Raw genomic sequence first — 20,436 nt, 5'->3', positions numbered from 1 at the left:
CCTTCTTGGTGTGTGTGTGTGTTTATCTATTCAGTGTGTGTGTGTGTGTGTAGAGCTGAGTGACAGTGCCTTGTGGTTCTATGGAGGTGGAGCAACACTGTCATTACAAACCCTGAGACACTTTCCTCTTGCTCCCAGAGAGCCACAGGGCCTACACACACACACACACACACACACACACACACACACACACACACACACACACACACACACACACACACACACACACACCCGTATCCACCATATAGTGCACTACTTTTGTCGACTCCCCTTCACCATCTATATAGAACCCAATCCACATTCCCCATCTTCGCACACAGAGAATCTAGTCCACACTACAGCCTGCATACAGAGCCCACTCACCCAGCTACACTAAGAATCTGGGTCTCCAGCCCACTTAACATGTCCTCTCCTCTGCTGTCATTTCTCCGTGCCTCGCTTCCTGGCCTGGTTGTAGAGAGTGAGTCACTCAGAGAGAACACTCATTCATTCTACTGGTTGGCCTTAATGACTTTACCCAGGAGGCCAGAGAGAAGCCCACTCAATGAACTGGCCTGGATAGATGAGACTGGCCCTGCTTAGCATCACTTTAATATAGTAGAATAGTCCTGGCCATGTGACTATAGGCCAAAGGGATAGACTGCTCTCTTCTCTATTATACTATTTTCTTGTATTTCCTATTTTCCTTTTGTTCGCTAATCTCTTCTGTTCTCATCTCTCCGGTTACAACCGCCCGCCCGCCCGTCCGTGTGAGGGGAGTTTTCTTTTAAGAGGAGTAATTGCATGGGTCCTTGTGTTGCCGGTGTACTCTCTGATTTTCTGGTGCGTCACTCAAAGCTTGTCCTCCTTGGCCAACGTCCTCCCAGCCCCACGGACAAGCGGGCGCACGCACACAAATGCATTGCCTCTGTAGCAGCTGCATTGGCTGTATATTTAATGGCTTTGTCCAGGAGCCGCAGGAGCTAGGAGTGTATGTGTGACACTAGCCTGCTATGGTAATGAGCCTGTTGCTGCTCCACCTGATAAGTAGCTGTGTCGTGCCTGGGGGTCCTCACAAGGAGAGTAAAACATGGAAACTTCATGGACACTTGCCCCACAAGGAAAAAGGCTACTTTATGCTTAGGGGTTAGGTTTAGGGTTACACTTACATTTAGGGTTAGGGTTGTGCAGTATCCAGATTTTCATACCGTCATACTGTTTTATACCATACCGGCATATACGGTATTCCTGATTTGTGCACACAAGGAGCGCTATTTTTTTGGGGGGACGCACAAAACAATTTAGGCAAAGGGGATCTTGATCCAGGAGGGGATTGAATGTCTGCTGTAACTAAGAACCTTGATCTTGACATCTAGCCACTTAGCTAGCAAGTTTGCAAACCAAAAGCGATTTCTTATTGTTATACTTGTAGTTAATAAGCAGTAGCGTAGCACGCACCAATGCAGCCCCTGCAAGGCGGGGGTGCCCCCAACCCCCCCATTAATTTGTGTGTATATATATATATATATGAAAGAAAAAAAATACTTTTTAAACAGTATTGAAAATCATACTGTCTGTATTTCAAAATACGCCAGTATATGGTATAAACGGTATATCGCCCAAGACTAGTTAAGGGTTTTTGAATGGGAATCAATAACTTGGTAAAACAAACGTGTGCGTGCGTGCTGACTACACCATAACAACATGACACAGCATGCAACTGTGGCTGAGTAGCTTTGTTCTCATGAGTGTGTGTGTGAGGGAGAGTCTGTACAGTGACATGCGAGTGAGGCTTGTCCTCCCCATGCGTAGGGAGAAGGCCTCTAGAACAGTGTTGAGGGAGTGTGGGGTGGAACACTGAAACACAATAACACAGAACACATTGATCTCACCTGACAGGAAAAGCCTGTTTCCAAACCTCAGCTGAAGGATTGCCCTTTAGATTCTGTTGTGTTACTGGGTTTTATTTGATTGTATCCGAGCTGTGATTTGTTTCATGGGTCACTGCTTCTCCTAGATTCTGTTATACTGCTATTTGTCCAAGGCTAGGCCTCTCTGAATAGGCTGAGGATCATGCCAGAATGACTGAGAAATTTCCCCTAGGATCAGTTTATCCTTCCCAGTTCCTAACCGTAACCATTGGGAGGGGAAAACCAGTACGTGACCTTAGATCAGTGTCCAGGTTAGAGGCGAGTTGATCTAATTCCTGGGAAACCACTCACATTTAATTACTATTAGGCACTGATCTAGGATCAACTTACCGTACCCAAATCCTATGCATATCTATGAGGGTAAAACCCATAACTGACCTTAGATCAGTGTTATGTTTTAGGAGCAACTTGATCCTACTGCAGAGTCCTGCCTGAGAAACCACTCCGCTGCTCAACCTCATTTCATTACTGTTGATTTCCTGTCGGTTGTGTGTGTGTAATAACTGAGGCACTCTCTCCCTCAGTCATCACAGAATCCATCTGCCCTCCTATAACTAAGTGTTTCTCTGCCTCCACGGATTGTAATGCATTAGAGCTCCACTGTTTCGTTCAGCCCTCTTTTTCTTTTCCTTAAAGATGTTGGACCCTGTAAAGTTTTCATTAGGATTTCAGGCCTCGTCTTTTCCGTTGGTCACGCCTCCTGTGGCTGGGTGCGACACGCGATGCTGCCAATCTTAGGCACAGATCTAGGGTCAGCTTATCCTCCCCAATCTTCACCTTAACTATTAGGTTGAACAGTCCTAAACTCTTCTTAGACCAGTGTCTAAAGAGGCAGCTTCGTCTTGTTCCCCTGAGGCACTCAGAGTAAACCACTGGCTTCCTGTCAACACACCCAGTTAACTCATCAAAGACCTGGGCTGGGTCTCATTCTAAGAAGTTGGCCCCTCCCTTTTACTCCTCATTTTACTCTTTTATTTATGCTCCTCAATTTCCCTTCTTGGGAGTAATAGACTTCTACTATCCAGTGCTCCTATCGTATCTAAAATGAAAGATTGCAAAGGAGCAACATTTTGGGAATGAAACGCAGCCAGTGCCAGCCTTCATCTCTGTTCTCTGAAGTTTCCGTCAAAGCTTGGATTAGAGTTAAGATTAAACAAATGACATAAGGGATGGCGAAAAAGGAAAACTGTTTCTGATCTTCCTTCAAAGACTGTGGTGCATGTCTAATGTTATTTCATACAGCAGCCACTTCAGATTCTGACTAGCAGTTATAGTGGCTGCAGATCAACTATGCTGGGGTTATTGGCCGTTAACTGAACCATTCCTCATGTGTTTACATAGGCCTGGAGAAATGAAGTGTGTGTGTGTGTGTGTGTGAGATTGGATGTGAGGCCAAGCCCTCTCCCATAGTAACAGTCCAGGGAATATTTCGCTCTGTCCATAAATGTCAGATTCACTCATGACTGAAGCCAGATGGAATCTGTGCTGAACTTTTCTCATCAATGCCTTTATGCATTTATCACCAATTATTTGATTTCAATTACGTCCACAAGGGCCATCCTTCATACCAAATTATTGATGAACGCTTATGAACATTTTGCCTGGATGAGTGGGTGTGTCTTAGTAGTGTCCTAGTATGAACTCTGATGTCGAAACCCAATGCGGATGGAAGGAAGGCTGATGGCCGGGGAGCAGTAGGAAGGACTCTGTTATTGTTGGTGTTGTGTTAGCGTCTGTCCTCCCTCCATCTGGGCAACACGTCATGAGGCAACAGGAACATGTCTCTCCATGGGGACTTGTCTGTGTGCTTGGGCTCCTCCTGTGTCAAAATCCTCTGTTTATTTCCAGGAGGAACCTGATGGATTGTGTGTGTGTGTGTCCATCTGTGTGTGTGTGTGTGTGTGTGTCTATGCCTGTGCGCGAGTGTGTGTGTGTGTGTGTGTGTGTGTGAGAGAGAGTGTGTCCTGGCTCAGTTCCATTAGTGATCGGCTGTCTAATTGAAACCTCTGAATGGCCCTCAGCAGGTGGAGGGGCAGTGATCCACCAGGCCATTCCATTTCATGCTGTGTCATTACGGCCCATTGAGGAAAGCTCTGCTGTCTAACATGGGTTGTGTGGCCCCACGCAGCAACATCAGAGGCCCTTGAGTGTCTCTCCATTCTCTTGCCTGATTCACCCCCCTGGTAGCACAGTAGCCTGGCTGACGTGACCCACGTGACCACACAGTGAGGAAGAGCTGTGACTTACTGTTCTTGAAAGGAGGCCGTTTGTTAATGCAGTATTAGCTCAGAAATTGAGCGGATGCATTGATTGGTTCTCTCAAATGTTTTCTTTTTTGCTAGGGGGGGGGGGGGTTTATTGGATTAGAAAATCCAACAGTGGTAATGGAAGGGAGCGGAGCTCAGGGGCTGTGGGTGGTTCAGTGAGAAGGACGCAGAGGAGAACCAATATCACCCTTCATTATCAACGCATCGTGTTGACAACATCAAAACAGCCTTTCCGGACGTTGAGTTTGGTATCAGCCAGACTGGTAGCACAGGTCCTCTGTGTGTGACAATCATATGTGATTTACTATCTTTGGGAAGATTCGGGGTAGGATTTGACATGAACACATGAATGCAGTCACAACATCAGCGCTCTGCCGTGACTCTGTGGTGCAGTGTGTGGAGTTTAAATCGGGGATCAATAATGGATTGTGAGACTAAGTTATTAGGACGTTTCTTGTGCGCTTTTGCTGAATCGTGTGCAATCTGTGGAGGCGTATGCACTCCAGTGTGTTTCCCTCCCAGTGCTGTAGTGCAGAAGGGTGTGTGTGCGTGCATGACTCTGCTGTAAGGCTGACATTAGCAGTAGTGGTTCCTGTGCCAATCACATCAGCAATGTAGCAGCTAACCCCATCAGAGACCCAGCATGCTCAGACTTGGGACCTCACACACTCACACGGTTACTACACACACACACACACATGATTACGACACACACACACACACACACACACACGCATGATTACGACACACACAGGCAAACACACACACACACACACAGAAACGCACACTCTGCTTCACAGGCTAAAGGGATTATTACCTTCTCGCTAGAGCTAATGCTAACTACCCAAGCTAAAATAATGAGCGTGAAAGTGTGTGTGTGTGTTTGTTTGTTTGTTTACACAATAAAAACAAACCTTTTGATGTGGAAGTGAAGATGGTGAACCTGTGTGGTCAAGGGCAGTACAGGGCAAGGGGCCTCAGACAAAATGGTTGGCTTCCAGTAATACTAGGCTACATCTAAAAGCCGGCCCCCGCTCCCCAATGCTGTCGCGTCACAGCTGTCTTGGTTTGGGCCTCAGAGCAGAGAGGCTGAGAAACGACAGCCTTGAGCATACACCTCTCCTCTCCTGTCCTTGGCTTGTGTCGTGAGTCTCATCCCTCTGCCTCATCGCTGCCTGTGTAAAGTGACAGCTGTTGTTGTTGCACCCTTAACAGTGATTATTTTGTCATTCATGTGGATGAGACCGATTATGCAGCGCATTGTGTTTAATATTCATTACCACATTCAGCTGCCTACGAGTGCCTGTGTGTGAGGATGTGTGTGTGTGCGTGCTTTCCTCCTCAGTGCATACCATGACAGTTATACGAACGCATGGTTGCTCTGCTGTTTGTTTGGTGGTGGTGTGTGTGTGTGTGTGTGTGTGTGTGTGTGTGTGTGTGTGTGTGTGTGTGTGTGTGTGTGTGTGTGTGTGTGTGTGTGTGTGTGTGTGTGTGTGTGTGTGTGTGTGTGTGTGTGTGTGTGTGTGTGTGTGTGTGTGTGTGTGTGTGTGTCTGCAGGGTTGGTTTATGTGTCATCCTCGCTCCAGCCCTTTCTGTCAGCTGAAAGGGTGAGGTTGGGAGCCCTGCATGTCGTCCTCTTACCCTGTTGAAATCTTCTGCAGGTCCTGTGTTGTGTTCTTCTGGCCTTGGTCATGAGAGACCTTGAAGAGACATTGAGGCTTGCTCTTTTCTCTCTCTCTCTCTGTGTGTGTGTGTGTGTGTGTGTGTGTGTGTGTGTGTGTGTGGCAGACTGCTGGAGAGGGAGAGAGTGCGTGTGTAGGGCGTGCCCGTGGCAGACTGCTGGAGAGAGTGCGTGTGTAGGGTGTGCCCGTGGCAGACTGCTGGAGAGGGAGAGAGTTCGTGTGTAGGGCGTGCCCGTGGCAGACTGCTGGAGAGGGAGAGAGTGCGTGTGTAGGGTGTGCCCGTGGCAGACTGCTGGAGAGGGAGAGAGTGCGTGTGTAGGGCGTGCCCGTGGCAGACTGCTGGAGAGAGTGCGTGTGTAGGGCGTGCCCGTGGCAGACTGCTGGAGAGGGAGAGAGTGCGTGTGTAGGGCGTGCCCGTGGCAGACTGCTGGAGACGGAGAGAGTGCGTGTGTAGGGCGTGCCCGTGGAAGACTGCTGGAGAGAGTGCGTGTGTAGGGCGTGCCCGTGGCAGACTGCTGGAGAGGGAGAGAGTTCGTGTGTAGGGCGTGCCCGTGGCAGACTGCTGGAGAGGGAGAGAGTGCGTGTGTAGGGCGTGCCCGTGGCAGACTGCTGGAGAGGGAGAGAGTGCGTGTGTAGGGTGTGCCCGTGGCAGACTGCTGGAGAGGGAGAGAGTGCGTGTGTAGGGCGTGCCCGTGGCAGACTGCTGGAGAGAGTGCGTGTGTAGGGCGTGCCCGTGGCAGACTGCTGGAGAGGGAGAGAGTGCGTGTGTAGGGCGTGCCCGTGGCAGACTGCTGGAGAGGGAGAGAGTGCGTGTGTAGGGCGTGCCCGTGGAAGACTGCTGGAGAGAGTGCGTGTGTAGGGCGTGCCCGTGGCAGACTGCTGGAGAGGGAGAGAGTTCGTGTGTAGGGCGTGCCCGTGGCAGACTGCTGGAGAGGGAGAGAGTGCGTGTGTAGGGCGTGCCCGTGGCAGACTGCTGGAGAGGGAGAGAGTGCGTGTGTAGGGTGTGCCCGTGGCAGACTGCTGGAGAGGGAGAGAGTGCGTGTGTAGGGTGTGCCCGTGGCAGACTGCTGGAGAGGGAGAGAGTGCGTGTGTAGGGTGTGCCCGTGGCAGACTGCTGGAGAGGGAGAGAGTGCGTGTGTAGGGCGTGCCCGTGGCAGACTGCTGGAGAGGGAGAGAGTGCGTGTGTAGGGTGTGCCCGTGGCAGACTGCTGGAGAGGGAGAGAGTGCGTGTGTAGGGCGTGCCCGTGGCAGACTGCTGGAGAGGGAGGGAATGTGTATGGCCCAGCTGTGTGTCATGGAACTGACTGTGTCAGTGTGTCTGCTCTGCTCTCTATGGAACAACAACAACAGCTGTGTACTATCAGGTCTCAGGTCTCTCTCTCTCACACACACACACACACAGCCTGAGGAAAACATCCCCAGGACTCAGGCAGTGTGTATTTTCCTGGAATGGAACAGAATGACAGTCATGACAATGTCAGTATCTATCCTCCTACACAATTGACAACATTACTTATTACTACATTAAAAATTGTTGGAATGGAAATGGAATGGACTGTCTCCACAGAGTGGATCCTCAACCAGCCTGGGAACTAGCTAGCTGAGAGGGATGAGCTAAGCTCTCCTCTACTCTGAGGACTGCTGGAGCTGCTCTCAGCCTCTCTTTTGGGGAAAGCCTGGCATTCTGCTTCCACATTCCCAATACGGAACGTCACTTTCCCATTGATGTTCCCGGAATTCCTCCACTGTATCCCTGCTAGACTAGTGCATGGCAAAGTTATACTCAAGAGCAAAGAGCGGGAGAGAGGTAGAGGCTGTACGAAAGGATCTAATTGGTTGGCATTCTGCTGTCACATTCCCAGTCAGCCATTCCTAGAATGTTCCACTTGGTTGGGAATCTGGAGGGCTGGCTAGACTGACACCTTTGTGCCACTGAAAGGAATGTTCACTGTGCTGCTGTCTCTCTCTCTCACGTTTTCTTCTTTCTCTCGTTCTCTCTTTCTTTAACTGGGCGGCAGGTAGTCTTACGGTTAAGAGCTTTGGGCTAGTAAACTCAGCTAAAAAAGAAACTTTCCTTTTTCACGACCCTGTCTTTTAAAGATAATTTGTAAAAATCCAAATAACTTCACAGATCTTCATTGAAAAAGGGTTTAAACACTGTTTCCCATGCTTGTTCAATGAACCATAAACAATTAATGAACATGCACCTGTGGAACGGTCGTTAAGACACTAACAGCTTACAGACGGTAGGCAATTAAGGTCACAGTTATGAAAAGTTAGAATACTAAAGAAGCCTTTCTATTGACTCTGAGAAACACCAAACGAAAGATGCCCAGGGTCCCTGCTCATCTGCGTGAACGTGCCTTAGGCATGCTGCAGGGCAATAAATTGCAATGTCCGTACTGTGAGACACCTAAGACAGCGCTACAGGGAGACAGGACGGACAGCTGATCATCCTCGCAGTGGCACACCACGTGTAACAACACCTGCACAGGATCGATACATCTGAACATCACACCTTCGCGACAGGTACAGGATGGCAACAACAACTGCCCGAGTTACACCAGGAATGCACAATCCCTCCATCAGTGCTCAGACTGTCCGCAATAGGCTGAGAGAGGTGGGACTGAGGGCTTGTAGGCCTGTTGTAAAGCAGGCAGGTCCTCACCAGACATCACCGGCAACAATGGGCACAAACCGGCGCTGGACAAAACAGGACTGGCAAGAAGTGCTCTTCACTGACGAGTCGCGGTTTTGTCTCACCGGGGGATGGTTGGATTCGCGTTTATCGTCAAAGGAATGAGCGTTACGCCGAGGCCTGTACTCTGGAGCGGGATCGATTTGGAGGTGGAGGGTCCGTCATGGTCTGGGGCGGTGTCGCAGCATCATCGGACTGAGCTTGTTGTCATTGCAGGCAATCTCAACGCTGTGCGTTAAAGGGAAGACATCCTCCTCCCTCATGTGGTACCCTTCCTGCGGAGTCATCCTGACATGACCCTCCAGCTTGACAATGCCACCAGCCATACTGCTCGTTCTGTGCGTGATTTCCCGCAAGACAGGAATATCAGTGTTCTGCCATGGCCAGCGAAGAGCCCGGATCTCAATCCCATTGAGCACGTCTGGAACCTGTTGGATCGGAGGGTGAGGGCTAGGTCCATTCCCCCCCCAGAAATGTCCGGGAACTTGCAGGTGCCTTGGTGGAAGAGTGGGGTAACATCTCACAGCAAGAACTGTCAAATCTGGTGCAGTCCACGAGGAGGAGATGCACTGCAGTACTTAATGCAGCTGGTGGCCACACCAGATACTGACTGTTACTTTTGATTTTGACCCCCCCTTTGTTCAGGGACACATTATTCCATTTCTGTTAGTCACATGTCTGTGGAACTTGTTCAGTTTGTCTCAGTTGTTGAATCTTATGTTCATACAAATACTTGACTGTAATTGCTCCTCTAAGTCACTCTGGATAAGAGTGTCTGCTGAATGACTTAAATGTAAATGTTAACTAGTTTTCTAACTTGTGTTCGTATCCGTGTGTTTTGTATGCCTGCTGTAGTGTACCCATGTCTATCAGTCCCAGCCTGGCTCATTACTGTGCCTCTGCCTTTGTGGCTCCCCATTCTGTCTCCACTCTCGGTCTGTCTCATTGTCCTGCAACAGAGACAGCCCGACTTCATTGCACATCACCATATTCCTGCAAAGTTCAGCCACCCTTCACTCTGTTTAAAAAAAGTAATGACCGTGTTTCTTTGTGTGTTTACTGTATGTGTGTATGTGGGCCGAGACGTGTGTGTCTCTCCAAGGAATAGGAATCTCAGTGAAACTGGATCCACGCTGGTCTAAGTATAGACTGAGCTCATAGAGGGTTGAGTTAAGGCTGTAGTGAAGGGATAGGCTGGCTGGCTATGTTATGCAACTGCATGTCAACCCTAACAGCGGGAAAGTGTCACTTTGACAGCCTCTACCAGATGTAAGCCCAGCTTATAGTACACTCTCTATCGGTCTGTGTCTCTGTGGATATTTTATTCACAGCTCAATGGATTCTATTCTCATTTCTTCCAAAGTATTTTATCTGTGCACAATTAATATTTAACTTGTTCTTACCTCTAACTGGCTGAGCTTTTAAGCTTCTAAATCTATACCGCTGTAGTGGTACCTATGCATCTATTTGTTTCCTTATCAAGTAGATGTATCTTCTGGAGATGATTTAAAAGATGAAGGGTTGTACATATGCGTGAAAAGTTGCTAATTAGCATGTGTCATAGAAAACGCATACGTTGCAACCTAATTTCATCAGCCGCATGCATGCTAAGTCAAGATGACATAACAGATGTATGAAACGCGTTTTGCTTTCTAAATAATTCACAATGGGACAACAGCTGAAATCTGTGTGCATCATTTGTCCTGAGATTTTCTCTCAGTGCCCTCTGCTGGACATGTTTGCCTCATACCCTAGTTGATTATCAAAGGACGGAAGGAAGGAAGGAAGGGAGAAAGGGAGGATGCATTTTCCAACAGGATCTTTAACTGTCCTACAGCTGTTGTCACATGCTGCACAGTGCACATTACAGCTACCATCTCTCTCTCTGCCTCTGTCAGTGTTTGAACATGGGCTCCATTCCTCTCCCTCTCTCCCTTCCTCCAGGACAGACTGTGACAGACTCTGTCCAAACAGCCTCTAGGCTAGTTAGTTAGAGCAGTGGTTGGAGACAGATGCCTCTGGTGTAAACTTCCGCCTGTTGACTGTTGTCTCACTCTCTTTCTCCTCTCTCCCCCACTCTTGCTCTCGCTCTCCCACCTCTCTTCCCTGCAGGCTGTTGTCTTTAGACATTCAAGTGTTCTTGGAAATACAGCTGTAGCTGCAGTGTCTGTCCTAACTGCAATCAAAGCTCTTCTATAGCCTGGACATAGATGCAGGGCTCAGGGTTCAGAAAATGTGGGAGCACCCTTGGGACATGGGACAGTGACTTGGATACTGAGGCTGGGGCTTCTCTCTCGCTCTCTCTGCCCTGGGGGTTATCGCTGGCCTGTGGAACAGTTTGGACTGGAGATTGGGCTTCTTCTCTATTTCTCTGCATAACAGAGAGACACCCATCCACTCACCCAGCTGGGCAGAGACATGCTGCAGAATGGAACATTTGTTCCCATCCTTTATTCATGAGGGAGCAGCAGCCCTCCGGTCACTCAGTCAGACAACGGGGATATTAATTCCCTGTAACATCTCCAGCTGTCGAGTAAATAGGGAATAGATTGAACTCAAACTGTATCTAACTGTTGCCTGCTCACACCTGTACCCTGAGTCACAGTTCTAGGATCAGTTTAGCCGCCTCAAATCAGCATAAATAGGATTTGAGGCAGAATATTAAATGCGTGCTCGCTCGCTCACCCAGACGTGTTGTGCTTTATTCTCCGCTCTCTCTGGGACGAGAGACAGATGGGATGTTTTAATGTTTCTGACGAATCCGAAAACTGGCCCTGCTCTGGGTTTTAAGTATCTCCACACAGACACACGCATACCTCCTCTCGTCCTCTCCTACCAACACAAGGCTATAGCCCTCTATCTCTGCACCCCGAGGAAGGGTAAAGGCTCCATCCCAAATCCCTCCTAAAAACCTGTCTTCGGCCTTAACGGGCAGAGGAGAGGAGACCCTCAGGGTGGTGTTACAGGGGCATAGTGCTCACTTAGCCTCCCTCCCTTACTCTGGGCTGTAGTAAATGCTAATGTTAGCCTCTCTACTATCCTCTAGTCTCTTCAGGACTGGATAGCTAGCTGTGTTATGGCACCAAGGCTCTCAGACCACACACACATGTGCACAACACACATTCTCTGTACCAAATTGTCTACATTCTCTGTGTTAGTGAAATTAGCGTGTGCGTGTGTGTGTGCGCGCCCCCGGCCGTACGCGTGTCTCTCCATGTGTGTTGCATTATGGACAGGCATTTTTATAGGGTCCACACCCACTTTCATATAGGTGCCTCCCACTCTTTTCCTACTCAACGCTCCGATGAAGGCGATTCCTGCCGAAACGTAAGCCTATTGTTTGTTTTTTGTCCCGTCAGATTTACGCAGCAACAGTGGTCCTTTTTCTTTATTCTCCCTGATAGTCACCAGTTGAAGTACTGCATCCTGGCATAAGGAATGTTTTTAGGATTTTCAAGTCCTGCAGTCGAGCACCTGACCCCCCCCCCCCCCCCCCCCATCTCGTTTGAAGGGTTCCATCCACTGGCAAATAGTAGACATTTTACTCTTACCAAAGTACTGTTTTCTCAAAGTGAACAGTACTCTTTCTACTCTCTTCCATTCTCCCTCCATCCCTCCCTCGCTGAAAGCGATTCATAGAATCTTTCTTTTTCCCTCAGTGCTTCCACGGAATTCTAATAACCGCTGTATTATTCATCAGACAAGCCTCTCTTGTCAGAACACACACACAGCTGCATCCCAAATGGCACCCTGTTCTGTGTTTTAGGACACTACTTTTTACCAGGACTATGTCATTTTGAGGCGCAGACACAGCCTTGGTAAACCTCAGTAGAGAGTACAGGGTGGATCAACACTAAAAGGTAAATACCTTGATCCTACTGTCTGGCGCTTGCTCACATATTGGTTCATTTTCAGGTTGAGCCTCTTCGTTGACAGAGACCTGAAGTGTCATTATTCACTCTCTCTTAGTCGCACACTGACTGTCAATCAACTGAAAACCCACTCGGTGAAACTAAGTGACGTGTTTTGAACACAATGCATTAATTCACATGTTGGAGTGTTGCGTTATGAGTGGAATTTGCCACTGGGAATGAGGTGCAGTACCAGCGTACTGTAACGAAAACAAATGGCAGAAAAGCAGCAGATTTGATTGCATAATGTTTTCTAAAAAGGATTAGCAAATAGTTTTGGCCCCTGTCCATATTTACCTGTTTTTCCATCACCTCATCTACCAGTGAAATTATAGTCTGGCTGATGATGCCCATTTCCTATGGTAAGAGGAAGTGTGTGCGTGTCAGAGTACATGTGGGGTTTTGGAGGTCTCATCAGCCCTGTATAAGTGTGCATTTCTCCCTCTGACGCCTGGAAAAAGCAATCAGTTAAAGTTTATGGTAAAACCCACCACCCCTCTAAACACTGGATGGTTCTCTGTCTCGCTCTCTCGCTCTTTCTCCCCCATCTCTCCCTCTTCTCTTCTTCCACCTCTCTCTCCTTCTCTCTCCCTAACGACTGGGAGTGAGTGAAGGGTAATTAAGATTTGCCCTGGTTTCTAATTGTGGTTGCCATGTTCCCTCTCCCAGAGTGTGGTACAGAGCTGATTGTGTCTACAGTTACTACTTCCTGACTCTCTACGTGTCTGTTGTTGCTTTAGAGGAACACCGAGCTGGAGAATTCATCACCCCGAGGGCTTATTGCATTACTGCTCTCTCTGCTCTGCTCTCTCTGCTCTCTCTCTGCTCAAATGGATAGAATACTTCATTTCTGTTATCAGTTGAAGTTTTCATGGCCCTGCACCAGCCCTATTTACCATCCATCGACCCATAGCCTAGATCTGGGTTCCCCAGCTGGCGGCCCGGTGGTTTTATTTGGCCCCAAGTTGTCTTGTTTTTTTAAATGTTCATTGTTGGACATAAAACACTCTAAAAACACCAGCCAATCAGCTCCAAGTGTTTTTTTATTCATTTTGAAAGTCTGTCCCTAAGCTTTCCCACACATAGTAGAGAGACACGTGATTGTATACAAATGTAAGCAATGTTTTAAATAATTATGTTTTAGTCAAATATCTCTGTTTGGGCTTCTTGCAGCGTACAAATGATTTGTAATTATGATCCGCCCGCGGCTGAATCTAGTTGTTGATCCCTGGCCTAGATCTGTCTCTCTGCTGCGGGGTAGTCTCTGTCTTCATTGAGAAAGCTCAGACAGACGTTGTGGATCTGTTAGATAATAAACGTTGGGGTAAACAAACGCTGTTGGCCCTCAGTGTGTTTTTGGAGAAGATTGGTTAGGTAAAGCATCAGAACAGAAGACTGATCTTGTTTCGTCTCCGAGGCAGAAAAGTGTCTTCTCACTGTGCAGAATAATCAACCCTATAAAGTCTAAACTAAGGAATCAATGTGTGTGTGTGTGTGTGTGTGTGTGTGTGTGTGTGTGTGGCCACAGGTCACCAGGCTTCACTTATATTCATTCATTATGTATTGAGTAATGATTGTGTTGGACAGTCTCGTTATAGGATCCCATTACACTCTGTATTCATTTCGACACACTGATGAAAAAGAGATCAGCCATGTGGAAGCGTTGGGCCTGTTGCTCTCTAGAGTGGTACTGCAATATACTCACTTTCATATTCATCAATGTAATTACAATGTATTGCCTGTTGACCCACCTACTCTTGATACCTCAGAGTAACGCCACACACACCACACACACACACACACACACACACACACACACACACACACACACACACACACAGAATTACTCGAATTGGAGACATTACTCAGCATTCCGTAGCGATAGACATCATCACTTCTCTTCCTCCATCCATCCTATTTTCTGATCTCTGTGCTACATGGCCTCACTGCACCAGAGAACCAGATCTCTTTGATCAACCTGCCACAGTCCTCCCAGTGGAGCAGCTTCTAATGGAACCATTTGGTCACCTTCTTCTGTTTCTCTTTGTAATTATGAGTCCCTAATGATGTTCCTGGTCTGTTGGAATACATCAGAGTTTGCTATGCTTGAGGAGGCTCAGGGCACTTTTCTCTGCTGTCACAGCATGCATGTTTGTACAACTTTTGTCATTACTCTCCTTTTCTTCAGCTTCAATAAATGAAATGTATCATTCTGGTGGGAAGTGCTAATTCCAGTATTTACATTTTTTTACCCAATATGTATTTCCACCGTGTGGAAACTGTAATTTATGATAGAACTGTGGGCCATTCCTAACTATAATTACACAGTCTGAATGACTGAGTGCTCACCGAGACACCTGTTTCTGTACCGCCTGGAAAATGAAACAGATTCCTGATCAGTCAGTAGTGTATGTGTGGAATGTGTATCCTTCATAACACGTGAGTTCTGCCCTCATTGCAATGTGTAGTATGGGTCATTCAATCACATGTTTCTTCAAGCTAGCCATCTCCATATTCAAATGACCCACACTTCAAAAGCCCCCCCCCCCTAACACTTTGATATTTGATGTGTATTATAAGGCCCTTTTTATTAATGTACTGATCTCATATTTGCAGAGACAGGAATGGGAGAGATGAGAGTGAAAAGAGAGGGGGAGAGACTCCTGTTGAGTCAGATGTTCAGAGACCCTACTGTGGTGTCTGTATAGAGTTGATTAGTTAGCTACAGAACCATTCCCTTATGGAGTGAACTCACTGAAAGCCAAAGTCAGGAGCACCTGGCGTGTTCCATTCACTTCCAGAGAGCCCTGCTGTGTGAAGAGCTGATTGGGTAGGGCGGTGGAGGAGAGTGGAGGGCAGATGAGATGAGAGAGATGTGGAGGGGATCAAATCGAAGTTTATTTGCGCCGAATACAACAGGTGTAGACCTTACAGTGAAACGCTTACTTACAGGCTCTAACCAATAGTGCGAAGAAAAAAAAGGTGTGTGTGTGTGTGTGTGTGTGTGTGTGTGTGTGTGTGTGTGTGTGTGTGTGTGTGTGTGTGTAGGTAAGTAAAGAAATAAAACAACAGTAAAAAGACATTTGAAAAATAAGAGTAGCAAGGCTATATACAGACACCGGTTAGTCAGGCTTATTGAGGTAGTATGTACATGTAGGTATGGTTAAAGTGACTATGCATATATGATGAACAGAGAGTAGCAGTAGCGTAAAACGAGGGGTTGGCGGGTGGTGGGACACAATGCAGATAGCCCAGTTAGCCAATGTGCGGGGGCACTGGTTGGTCGGGCCAATTGAGGTAGTATGTACATGAATGTATAGTTAAAGTGACTATGCATATAAGATAAACAGAGAGTAGCAGTAGCGTAAAAGAGGGGTTGGGGGGGCACACAATGCAAATAGTCCGGATAACCATTTGGTTACCTTTTTCAGGAGTCTTATGGCTTGGGGGTAAAAACTGTTGAGAAGCCTTTTTGTCCTAGACTTGGCACTCAGATACCACTTGCCATGCGGTAGTAGAGAGAACAGGTAGTAGAGAGAACAGTCTATGACTGGGGTGGCTGGGGTCTTTGACAATTTTCAGGGCCTTCCTCTTACACCGCCTGGTGTAGAGGTCCTGGATGGCAGGCAGCTTTGCCCAGTGATGTACTGGGCCGTACACACTACCCTCTGAAGTGCCTTGCGGTCGGAGGCCGAGCAGTTGCCGTACCAGGCAGTGATGCAACCGGTCAGGATGCTCTCGATGTTGCAGCTGTAGAACCTTTTGAGGATCTGAGGACCCATGCCAAATCTTATTAGTTTCCTGAGGGGGAATAGGCTTTGTCGTGCCCTCTTCACGACTGTCTTGGTGTGTTTGGACCATTCTAATTTGTTGTTGATGTGGACACCAAGGAATTTGAAGCTCTCAACCTGCTCCACTACAGCCCTGTCAATGAGAATGGGGACGTGCTCGGTGCTGGTGGAGGGGAGGAGGAAAAGGAGGTGGGGCCTCTGTGGGGCCTCACTGTAGCTCCATGTGACCACTAGAGGGCACCAGCCCCCCCCCCCCTCCCTCTCAGGCCATTACCCGTGTTATAATCTGAGGTTATCCGACCACTAGTCTAGTGATGGTATTGTTGTCAACCACATTTGTTACTGTTTAATTTCCCTGCTGACCCCTTGACTGTCACTTAGGTGGCTGTTCATATAACTTAGTGTATTTGTGTGTATTACACTGTGAATGTGTGTGTGTGACTGACTGTTCATGCACATCTGGATGTTTTTATCAATGTGTGTGCGTGCAGTGCACATTGCCTTGTTTTTGTGTGTGTATGTGTGTGCATGTTTCTGTTGTTTGGGCAGTGTAGTGAACCCAGAATGATCTCAGTGGGAGACTAATAGAATGTTTGTGTGAGACAAATCCCTGTTGGAAGACGTGTGCTGCCTGCCTCTGTCTTCTCTCTGCCTGGTCTCACCAGGGTGTGTCCTGGCAGCATCCCATCACTTTTACATTTTAGATGACTAGAGGTGTTCCTCAAACACCGGCTTTGCTTTAGAACACTGGGTCCCCATTTCAGCGTTGGAGTTAGCTCAGTGTGTACGTGGATTATGACCATATCTGTTCGTCCTAACGTTTTATCTTTGTTTTTCTACCGTTTTGCGAAAGCAAACCATTCCATTTGTTCTTCATAGTTTTTGGTGTTCTTGGTGTACTTGTCATGTATATTATTGTTGGGGTTTGAATCTGTACTGAAAGCCAAAGCCACATTTCCGTTTTACCTTGAAATGGACTAAAGTTTTAGAACTTTTTTGTAATGACAGTTTATTTTCTGGGAGGACAGTACTGATAATCGGCTGAGTACAACACTTCATTGGAGTATTGCTGTGATAGGATTTCTTAAAGTGTATTTCTCTGACAACAAATAATCAAAACACAAGTGAACACTTGTGATCATAGAGCAGGCTTGTGAGCGGATGACATCATCTGTATTTTAGAAGCTGTGCTGGTATAAGACACCCTATAGAGGGCAGTGTTGAGTTGGCTTGAGTTGTATTTGCCCTCTGAAGTGGAGCCTGACGACTGGATCCTCAATATGCAATGAAGCTGTAACTGAACGGGAATCAAACACAGGTCCTATGCTTGGCTTAAAGTCCTTGTTGGCCCATTGAGCTAAAGTCTAGGCATTAGTTCTGACAGGTAACATAAGTCTTTAATTCTCAAGCAAGGTTGTCTTCCGAATGTAGTTTACACCACACACTTTACATACTGTATAACATTGCATGATCATTTATCATGTGTTAATATGTAGTTCAGTTCTCTACAATCTACAGTACCAGTCAAAAGTTTGGACACCTATTCATTCAAGGTTTTTTCTTTATTTTTACAATTTTTTACATTCTAGAATTAATAGGGAAGATGTCAAAACTATGACATTTAAAAATATATATATTTTACCTTTATTTAACTAGGCATGTCAGTTAAGAACAAATTCTTATTTTCAATGACGGCCTAGGAACAGTGGGTTAACTGCCTTGTTCAGGGGCAGGACGACAGATTTTTACCTTGTCAGCTCGGGGATTCGATCTTGCAACCTTTCGGTTTCTAGTCTAACGCTCTAACCACTAGGCTACCTGCCGCCTCCAGAAATAACACATGGAGTCATGTAGTAACCAAAGTGTTAAACAAATAAAAACATTTTATATTTGATAATGTTCAAAGTAGCCACCCTTTGCCTTGATGACAGCTTTGCACTCTTGGCATTCTCTCAACCAGCTTCATGAGGAATGCTTTTCCAACAGTCTTGAAGGAGTTCCCACATATGCTGAGCACTTGTTGGCTGCTTTTCCTTCACTCTGCGGTCCAACTCATCCCAAACCATCTCAATTGGGTTGAGGTCGGGTGATTGTGGAAGCCAGGTCATCTGAGGCGGCACTCCATCACTCTCCTTCTTTGTCAAATAGCCCTTACACAGCCTTGAGGTATGGAATGCATTTCAATAAACAGGTGTGCCTTGTTAAAAGGTAATTTGTGGAATTTCTTTCCTCCTTAATGCGTTGAGATGGTTTTGGATGAGTCGGACCTCAGAGTGAAGGAAAAGCAGCCAACAAGTGCTCAGCATATGTGGGAACTCCTTCAAAACTGTTGGGAAAGCATTTCTTATGAAGCTGGTTGAGAGAATGCCTAGAGTGTGCAAAGCTATCATCAAGGCAAAGGGTGGCTACTTTGAAGAATCTCAAATATAAAATATTTTGATTTGTTTAACCCTTTTAGTCACCAAAGGATTCCATATGTGTTATTTCATAGTGTTGATGTCTTCACTATTATTCTACAATGTAGAAAATAGTAAAAATCAAGAAAAATCCTGGAATGAGTATGCATGTCCAAACTTTTGACTGCTACTGTATAGCTAATATCCATTGTTATTATTTATTATTCTGTATTCTCATTATGTGGATATGTAGACTGCAGAGAACCCTCATTAACATATTTCTCCCTTCTCTTTCTCCATGTCCTGCTGTGCCTCCACCATTACTTCTTAACAGGTAAGCCATTTGGTTTGAATAACAGCTGTTTTTCTCCAGAAATTGTTTGCGTCTTGGTTTAATGATGTTTGAAATTGGTTTTGCTATTCATTGAATTTGAATATGTATTGTATATATGCATACACAATCTGTGAGTGCTGTTGGAAATGTGGTTCGATGCATTCTGTGGCGAGAGTAACTGGTGTATAGGAAGAATATCTAATGGTGTGTTGATAGATCGGCGTGTGTGTCCATGCGTGTGGACATGTGTGTAACTAAAGGGATGTTCCTCTCTGCCTTCAGCATGTTGACTGGTTTATTCATGGTCCCATATGGCTGTTTAGAGATGGCCAATCATTTCTCTATCTCTCTCTCTCTGTCTCTGTCTGTGTGTAATCAATCTCATAGTTATTTGAGTAGCAAGTTTTGTGTCTGCTGGTCCTGTTTGTTCTCTTGGTGCTCCATCCTTTTAGGTAAAGGCTACACCAGTGACTACACCGGTGTTTTCCTCTCTTTATGGATAAGTGTGTATGTTAGGGGAAGGGGGCTGACATTTCAGGGTGTCAGAGTATGGGATGGATTATTTCGGCATGCAGTCTCTCTCCCTCTACCAACTCAAACACGATTTCAGTTACACACTCGCAGCTCAGTGTAGTGTCTGAAGTGTGTGCGCGTGCAGAATGGTAACCATGACAACACAGACCCTGAAGTACTGCTGCTCACGGCAGTTGGACCATCTCTCTCTTTCTCACTTCCTCTCTTTCTCCCTTCCTCTCTATCCCTCTTCCTCCCTGGGAGAAACTCAATTGCATACTCCTCGCGTCCTCTCTCTCCTAGCCTCCTTCTCAAAACCCACTGGAGGAGGGTCTCTTGATGACTTTCTCTTACTCTCGGGATCTTTTACTCTGGGTTCTGCAGTAGTAGATTTTAGTCCCCATATTTATGAACAGATGACGGTACTATACTCATACCTTGTGGTTAGATGTAGTTGGATATGAATGAATCCCACAGGTGTTTGTTGATTTCAGGTCAGATCATTGCCATGGGTAATAGGGATGTTGGTCCCTCGTGGGGTCCATCTGTCTGTCCCCTGAAGCTCACACATTGGGACTGGTCTATCAACACAGCTTGTGACTGACAGACAGCTGACTGACAGACTCTGCTCGCTGAAATAGGCCTATAGATGTTTGAATACTATTTACTTAAACCTTTTTTCCTTCTTGAGGGGCCTAGGTCATCTGCAGACTTCCTTCAGTGGGCTCTGTGTTGTTTTTTTCACAAATGAATAAGATGGGTGCCAACAAGGAGAATAGCTTGCTAACCAGTAGTATGACTGTGGGTTTTTCTGTGCTCTGTTCTGTGATCTATCAGAATGTGACCCAGTTAGCATCTGTAGAACCAAGGGTCCTCTGGCTCCTGGCTCTGATGAACAGTGTTCTGGCTCCAGTGGTCAGTACAGATGACTCTC

At 46.7% G+C, this 20,436-nt stretch overlaps 1 protein-coding gene across 14 annotated transcripts in view; it reads left to right on the top strand.

The window, feature by feature from the left end:
* The window catches only part of LOC106609184 (pleckstrin homology domain-containing family A member 5), a 145,956-nt gene that overhangs the window by 35,423 nt on the left and 90,097 nt on the right, over positions 1-20,436 (top strand). Inside the window, exon 4 of one of the 14 annotated variants that reach the window (XM_014207693.3) lies at positions 18,990-19,266. The exons of the other annotated variants lie outside the window; for them this stretch is intronic. Coding sequence (XP_014063168.1) covers positions 18,990-18,993 — 4 coding nt within the window. The 3' untranslated portion in view covers positions 18,994-19,266. Of the gene's footprint in view, positions 1-18,989; positions 19,267-20,436 lie in introns of those variants that run through there. 14 annotated transcript variants of the gene reach the window in all.

Source organism: Salmo salar, chromosome 07 (assembly GCF_965601325.2).
Source record: "Salmo salar chromosome 07, fSalSal1, whole genome shotgun sequence".
Lineage (NCBI taxonomy): Eukaryota > Metazoa > Chordata > Actinopteri > Salmoniformes > Salmonidae > Salmo > Salmo salar.
Note: the sequence above shows the minus strand (reverse complement) of the source record. Positions and strands in the feature narration are given on the sequence as shown.